This window comes from Chinchilla lanigera, unplaced genomic scaffold (genome assembly GCF_000276665.1).
Source record: "Chinchilla lanigera isolate Chin_1 unplaced genomic scaffold, ChiLan1.0 scaffold00050, whole genome shotgun sequence".
NCBI lineage: Eukaryota > Metazoa > Chordata > Mammalia > Rodentia > Chinchillidae > Chinchilla > Chinchilla lanigera.
This window is the reverse complement of record NW_004955451.1, coordinates 13933479-13941119: the sequence shown is the minus strand read 5'-3', so window position 1 is coordinate 13941119 and position 7641 is coordinate 13933479. Positions and strand designations below refer to the sequence as shown.

Sequence of the window (7641 nt, the reverse complement as noted above, 5' to 3'; positions counted from 1 at the left end):
TATTTTATTGAGATGGGGTTTCACTATGTAATTCAGGATGGCCTCAAACTTTCAGTGATCCTCCTGCTTCAGCCTCCTGAGTTCTGGGATTACAGGTCTGTGCCACCATGCCTGGCAAAGCCTGTGTCATAGATGAGAACAACAAGCCTTAGAGAAATTACCTGACTTGTCAAAGATCACTAAGTTAGAGGGAATAAAGCAGAAGCCAGTATACTTGTTCTCAGGTTTCTTTTGTTTGTTTTGTTTTATTGAGCAGTTCTCACTATGAAGTCCAGGCTGGCCTTGACCTCACAGCAATCCCCCTGCCTCAGCCTGGCATGCTGGTTTGACAGGCATGGCCCACCATGCCCGGCTTCCTCTGATTCTAATTCCGTGTTGTCAAATACTCCCATCACTTCAGTGGTTAGTGTCTGAGTCAAGGCCAGTACCAGGAAGTCTTGCGTTTATTAGGACGACCGGAACATCTTATGTTCCTAACGCGCACGTGGGAACCGCTGACATTCTCTTCTCCCGCTGTCTGTCCCTGTGCTGGCGTAGGAGGCCATGAGGACGACAACAGAGGCTTCCCGAGCCTGTTCCACCTGGTGCAGGCGCAGGCCGGCTTCCACAAGGAGGTGCTGCGCGTGGCCCTGGAGGCGGCAGCTCCCTGACGGCTGCGGCCTCGGCCTCCCTGCTGGGGCTTCCCGGGAGGGGGAAACCCCAGCGGCCCACGATGAGATGGGGAGCGAGGAGCTGCGGCGGAGACGGTGAACCGTGGGCAACTGTCCTGGGCTGAGGTCGGGAGAGCGAGGGGACCGGGGCGTGCACGCTGGAGAACCAGGAAGCGGGAGGGCGCCCGCCTTTTGTTATCCAGCCGTTGACCCTGCTGGTGGGAAGAATTTTTTTTTTCTCCAGAGTTTATCATTTGCAGATTTATGCAAAAGCAAAGTTCTGGCTTTTCTCTTGGTTTCATTTTCTTCTCAGTGGAAGAATTCATCCATGGCGGGGCTGGAGGTACAGCCCTTTGGGTCACTGCCCTCATACCTCAGCACCCCTCACTCCCCCGCGCTCCCTTCCCTCTTCTCCCCATGGCCGCTTTGAAGAGCCTGCTACATGTATTTATCAAAGCACTGGCAATTACAGTTATTGATTAGAGGGAAAGGAAAAATAAAGTTAAAATGTTAATATAGTGACTATTTTGAAGATTTTACTAAATATATAGAAAGATCTTAGAGAAAGAAAATTGGTATTAGGAAGTTTCCTTAAATTTGCCAAGTCTCTGAGACACTCATTTTCAGCACTCATTTTATGGAGGAAGGGTGGCTTAACTTACTTTTTTTTTTTTTAATTTATTCTTGAAACAGGGTCTCTCTCTGCAGTTCAGGCTGGCCTTGAGCTCACTTTGTAGCCCAGGCTGGTCTTGAACTCACAACGATCCTCCTGCCTCAGCCTCCCCAGTGCCGGGATTACAGGTGTGTACCACCACGCCTGGCTAACTTACTTTTGTTGTTGTCTGAGACAGGGCCTCGCTCAAGAGTCCAGGCTGGCCTTTAGCTCGAAGCAACCCTCTTGCCTCAGCCTCCTGAGGACTAGCCTTACAGGTGTGCGCCACCACGACCACTGGCTTAATTTAAAACTCCTCTGTTATAAATTTCTTTTTCAGTGTTGAGTATTGAACCCAGGACCCTATGCGTACACAGCAATGCCGTGCCACTGAGCTATGTCCACAGCCCACTTGATATAAATTTTGAATCTTGCACCCTTGAATTGGCAGAGTTTGCTGCTGTAAATTATTTTAAATTCACATTCTTTTATAACTTTCAGTAATTGCGACAGTGTTATCTTTCCCTCCTCAGAAATTTGGATGAAAAATATAATTTTTTGTTTTGCATGTTTGCAGCCTTGAGAACTGAACCCAGGGCCTTGCACACACAGCAAGTGCACTGTCGCTGGCCCACACCCCAGTCCCAAGTTCTCTGGATGTGACGGACAAACGCTTTCATCTTACTCCCTCTGAGAAGGAAGCTGACAAATTATTTTTAAATATTAATAGATACCACATTTGTAACCAAGTTTGCGTTTTCTCCAGTTCACTGGCCCACTTTTGCTGAACACATTTGTCATGAGGGATAAAGAGTTGGGTCCGGGCTGACAGTGGAGTTAACGTGCAAGTACAGGTCTCACTGTCGTCAGCACTGCCATTAGTCACACTGCCACCGAAAGGGGTGTGTGCCACGGACAGCCTGCAACACCAGGCGGCTGTCGCAGACTCCAGAGCGGCCATAATGCTAACTGCTCGGGCCGGTTAGCCCTGCCCCACCCCCATTTTTTCCCTTTTCTGGCTTTTCCTTCTTTACAGAAGTGGGCATCAAATCCAGGGACTCACACATCCAGACAAGCATGCTACCACAAAGTGACATCCCCACCCTCAGCCTGCCTGTTTTTCTAAATCAGAAGCTAGGTCTCCATTAGCAGCCTGGGCTTCCAGCACTTCTTTTCCCTGGTCTAGAGGTTTCCCAGCCAGCTTTGAGTTGGGTATGTGGTATGCTTTTTACTTCACTAGAGGACAACTTCAATAGCATGTCATTATATTTATCTTTATTATTACCAGCAGCAGCAGCATCATTATTTTGTTTGAGATGGAGCCTCACTTTTTTTTTTTTTTTTGGCAGGGGCCTGGATCTTGCTTTATAGTTCAGGCTGGCCTCAAACTCACTATGTAGCCCAGGCTGGCCACAAACTCATGGTGATCCCCTGCCTCAGCCTCCCAAGTGCTAGGATGACAGGAGTGCACCACCATGCCCAGCTGATTACAGATTTTTATGACAATAAATATTGTAAAGGGGCTGGGCACGGTGGTACACTCAGGAGGCCAAGGCAAGAGAATCGCTACACGTTCAAAGCCAGCCTGAACTACACAGCGAGACTCTGTCTCAAAAAACCAGAATAGATATACATACTGTAAAGAGTAGAAATAAAGTGCTAAAAAGCCGGCTTGGTTACTGGATACCTTATGAGTAATGTGACTTTAGTGGCAATTCTACCAGCAGGTAGCTGGGAAGCCTGACAGAAGTCAGGGACAAACATTTTTTGGGTTATTGACACATCACTAGGACAAGAAAGATGACTTGAAAGGCAGCTGAATTGGACAGTGTCTCCCAGATTAAAAACAAAAAGCGCCACAGGACTAAGAACACTTTTTTTTTTTTTTTTTTTTTCAAGAAAATGTAACTCTAGAAAATCTGTCAAAAAAATAAAGACCTAAGAAGACTTTTTCAGCCAGGTGTGGTGGTGCACACCTGTAATCCCAGCATTCGGGAGGCTGAGACAGGAGGATCGTTTCGAGTCCCAGGCTAGCCTGGGCTACACAGTGAGCTCAAGACCAGTCTGAATTGCATAGTGAGACCCTGTCTAAAAAAGGCAAAAAAAAAAAGACTTGTTCAGCCTTTGAAAGATCTTAAATTTTAAGAAGAATGCTTGTGATATTCTAAGATCATTGCTTTCTTTTTATTTTTAGTTTTACTTCACTTTATCTTAGTTTGTTTTTGTTTGAGGCCGCATCTCAGGAAGTTTCTCAGGAAGCTGAGTCCCCCACTCCCCCCAGCACTGGGCCTCAGATCTGCGGCATCTGCCCCAAAGTGAAATGTGCACGGGTATTCCGCAATGCTGTGCAGCTGGTAAACATCTTTGATACCTCATATTTAATATTTGCTACATTTTATTGCTTTATTTAGATTAATAAAAGTAATTTGCAATTGGAAATACTTCTAGTTTGTTCAGTTTGTCATTAGGTAAGTCATTGAGTTTCTTGTGGGGGAAATTATTTTTAAACTATTAATTATAGCTCTACCATGATAAAAAAAAGTTGTCTTTTTTTTGGTCTTTTTGAGACAGGGTCTTGCTCTGCAGTTCAGGTGGGCTTTGAGCTCACTTTGTAGCTCAGGCTGGTCTCAAACGCACAACAATCCTCCTGCCTCAGCCTCCCGAGTGCTGGGATTATAGGCGTGCACCACTACATCTGGCTTGTTTTGTTTTTTGAGCCAGGGAAGCATTGTGCAGTGCAGGCTGACCTCAGAATCACAGGGACCCTCCTGTCTCGACCCACCAGGGGGCTGGGATTGCAGGCCTGCACCACCACAGCAAACCTTGTCTTTTTCTCATTTCGTGCTGAGGGTTAAATCCAGGGTCTCACAAATGGAAGGCCCAAGCTCTCCTGCTGAGCTGTACCTCTAGCCCCATCAACTGCCCTTAATAATAATGTTTTTGGGTTTTGTTGCTTGTTTGTTTTTGTTTTATTTCTGTCTTTTTGAGACAGGGTCTCGCTATGCAGTTCAGGCTGGCCTTGAGCTCACTTTGTAGCCCAGGCTGGTCTCGAACTCAAAACGATCCTCCTGCCTCAGCCTCCCCTAGTGCTGGGATTACAAGCGTGCACCACCACACCTGACTAACAGTGTTTTTCTTGTCCAGAGTCTTTATTTTATTTTATTTATTTGAGTGTGCAGGCCCAGGCTGGCCTCAAACTCATGGTGATCCTTCTGCCTCAACCTCCTGTGTAGCTGGGACAATGACAGGCATACACCACCAACTTTTCTTTCTTTTGTCTTTTTGAGACAGGGTCTCACTATGCAGTTCAGGCTGGCCTTGAGCTCACTTTGTAACCCAGGCTGGTCTCAAACTCCCAGCGATCCTCCTGCCTCAGCCTCCCAAGTGCTGGGATTACAGGCACGCACCACCGTGACTGGCTCACCACGCTCTTAATATGCAAGATTTCCATTTTAGTTGTGACATATAATGCTTCAATTTTATTTGTTTTTGAAACATAATTGAACACAATATTATTACAAAAAACTTAATCTTCCTCCTTGTCTAAGCTAGAAAAGAAAATCAAACAATTATGACAAACTTCTCAAAGGAACAGACAATACCCTAAATATAGTTTCTCGAAATACATAGTTTCTTCAACTTTAATTGGACAGGGAAATACTTTGGCAGTTTTTTGCCACAAAAAGAACATTTGACAACAACAACAACAAAAAAAAAATCCCACTCACTTTGGGATGAGAAATTCCTTCTCAAATCAGCATGGCCATTTTGTTTCAATAATTTGTCTTTTCCTGCGCCGGGACCAACCCAGGCCTTGCGCGCCCAGCCCGGCGCTCCCCGCCCCGCCCACTCCCTCGCTCACATTTAGGTGCAGATGACCGACGGCCGGGATCGTCCTCACCCTGGCGGGAGAGGCTGGGAGACACGTGGCGGGCGGAGGGGGCGCGAGGACACAGCTTCCAGCTGGAGCCGCGAGCTTCCGCGCTGCGCTGCGTCCGCGGGGCCCCGCGTGACCCGGGAGGCCTCGACCCTGCGGTGCCCGCGCCGGGCCCTGCTGTCCCCAGCGCCGCTGCCTCCGTCGCTCCAAGGCCCGGGCTGGCCCGGGCGCGCGGGGTCCGGAAGGCGCGGGGAGAAGTCGGCGGCCTCGGCGCCCGGAGCCGGCGCTGCGGGAAAGCGCAAACAAGCTCACGCGGCGCGGCGGCCAGGCACCCCCGCCCCGGCTAGGAGCGGAGTCCAGCGCTCCCCGTCCTCCTCGCCAAAGCCCGCGGCTGGGACCCGCCCCACCCGCCTCCAGGCAACTTCGCCCCGCGGAAGGAGAGCAAGTCCCGAACGAGCTCGCTCCTGCAGCCCCGCTGGCACGGGCGCAAGCCACCCGCTGCCTACGAGACGCGTTTTACCTGCAGCCGCCCGGCCCGCCGACGCTCACCCGCGCGCCCACCTCGGGCCGCACCTTGGAGACGGACGGTCGCTCTCCGCGCGGCGCTCCATCCTCCCGACGATCCCGGGTGGGGGGCTTCCTCCTCCACTGGAAATCAGGTCCCAAAGAAGGAGGCCTGCATGTCTCATTCTTCTCAGAGTAGCCCAAGAGACGCTACATCAGCACGCGTGAGAAATAAATAGGAAAACAAGCTCTCCTTTCACTTGGCTTTCGAATCAATACCCGAAATAATGGCCGGAAGCACAAATCCGCCGGAGCTCGGCCCTGCAGCCCCATCCCTCCCAGGCCCTAGAGCAGGTAGATGATGTAGGAGAGAACGACCAGGCCTATGATGGCGAAGAACATCAAGATGAAAATATCCAGCATCGTGCAGTCCCCGGCCCTGGAGGCCCTGGATCCTGGGGAGTCGGGCGCCGTGAGCAGAGGCCGCTGTCGCCGCCGAGATGGCTCCTCTTCCCCTCCCCGGGGAGACCAAGGATGCTGCGGTCCATCCGCGCCCCGCCCCGCCCCAGCAGCCAATCACGAGGCGGGAGTGGTAACCAGGGCGCTGTGCTTTGGACCAGGCCGCCCTAAGCGGCTGGGCGTCTGCCTGGAAACCAGGCCTGCCTCGTGGTGTGGAAACACTGTCTGCACCTCCGTGCCCAGCATCTGCCAGGGAGGTGGGCAGGGAAGGACTCAACTCGCCCAGGTACCCCGGGTGAACGCATTCTCCCGCCTGCTGTTCTTCTTCCCTTTTCCTTTCTTTGACAAATTATATCAGAAAGATAACACCTGGCAGCTGGGTGGACCATTGGCAAGATCAGATCCAAAGGTCCTGTCTGGGGGGATGTGGGCAACGGTCTCATGTGGGTTGCAGGTGGCATCGCTGGGGATGGAGCCAGTGTTTATAGGGTGCTGTACTGTGTCCGCAGGGAGCTGCACATGCAGCGGGGGCGGGGGAGGGGGTCCCTTAATGTCCCACCCACCGGAGCTTGGACCCCCAGCCTGGCGGGGGGAGCAAGTGTCTAGAACACAGATCCAAGTGGTTTTTTCTGAGGGAAAAGCAACCAATATCTCATTCTTTTTAAAGACGCAGTTATGTCTTCCATGGCTTTGTGCCTTCTGTAAGTTTCAATTATTTTGTATTACATTTCCCTGGCCATCTCTGAGGCCTGGTCTCCTTGGCCTCACCTCAAACAGCTGCTTTTTGTTTTGTTTTTTGTCTTTTTGAGGCAGGGTCTCATGCAGTTCAGGCTGGCCTTGAGTTCACTTTGTAGCTCAGGCTGGTCTTGAACTCGCAACGATCCTCCTGCCTCAGCCTCCCAAGTGCTGGGATTACAGGCGTGCGCCGCCAAGCCCGGCCTATTTTGCTTTTGAGACAGGGTCTCCCTATATAGTTCAGGCTGTCCTTGAACTCTGGCAATCCTCCTGCCTCAGCCTCCTCATTGCTGGGATTATAGGCATGCCCCACCACACTAGGCCTCCAAAGAGCTGCTCTGAAGGGCCTGGGTTAAAACATTAAGAAATCCGCATACACACATGCAGTGCTAGGCCTCAGGAGCCCAGGCCACTTCCCAGAGTGGGTCAGGAACTCCTCCCACTGGCCCAGGTGTCCCCAGGAGGCAGAGACTGAGGCTTTGGGACAGGGGGTGGAGATGGCACTGGCAGCAATGTCCTCCCAAGTCCTCTGCCCCTTCCAGCCCTCCGAAGTTGTGGGAGGTCTTAGGAAGCGGGGTGCCACCCGTCCTTCCTCCGGGGCGGGGCAGGCAGCTGGCTCCTGGGCCTTCTTTGGGCGAGGGCCACCTCTGCTCCTCCCTCTGCCCCAGCTCTGGGGACTGTGGTCCTGGCACTCTGATCATGCCCAGCTCAGAGAAGCCCTTGCTCTCTGCCTCCTGCAGCCAGCAGCCAGCAGAGAGGGCCAG

At 51.6% G+C, this 7641-nt stretch overlaps 2 protein-coding genes across 2 annotated transcripts in view; one reads left to right on the top strand and one right to left on the bottom strand.

Moving 5' to 3' along the window:
- The window catches only part of Fbxo47 (F-box protein 47), a 27264-nt gene extending 25930 nt beyond the window's left edge, over positions 1-1334 (top strand). Inside the window, exon 10 of the mRNA XM_013519121.1 lies at positions 408-1334. Coding sequence (XP_013374575.1) covers positions 408-650 — 243 coding nt within the window. The 3' untranslated portion in view covers positions 651-1334. The remainder of the gene's footprint in view (positions 1-407) is intronic.
- Positions 1335-4752: 3418 nt separating this feature from the next.
- On the bottom strand, positions 4753-5933 carry LOC102022349 (collagen alpha-1(I) chain-like). The gene is made up of 2 exons (XM_005394291.2): positions 5729-5933; positions 4753-5465 (listed from the first exon to the last, which is right to left on the bottom strand). The coding sequence occupies exons 1-2, from the start codon at positions 5866-5868 to the stop codon at positions 5057-5059; spliced, it is 549 nt and encodes a 182-aa protein (XP_005394348.1). The 5' UTR covers positions 5869-5933; the 3' UTR covers positions 4753-5056.
- Between the last annotated feature and the right edge of the window lie 1708 nt (positions 5934-7641).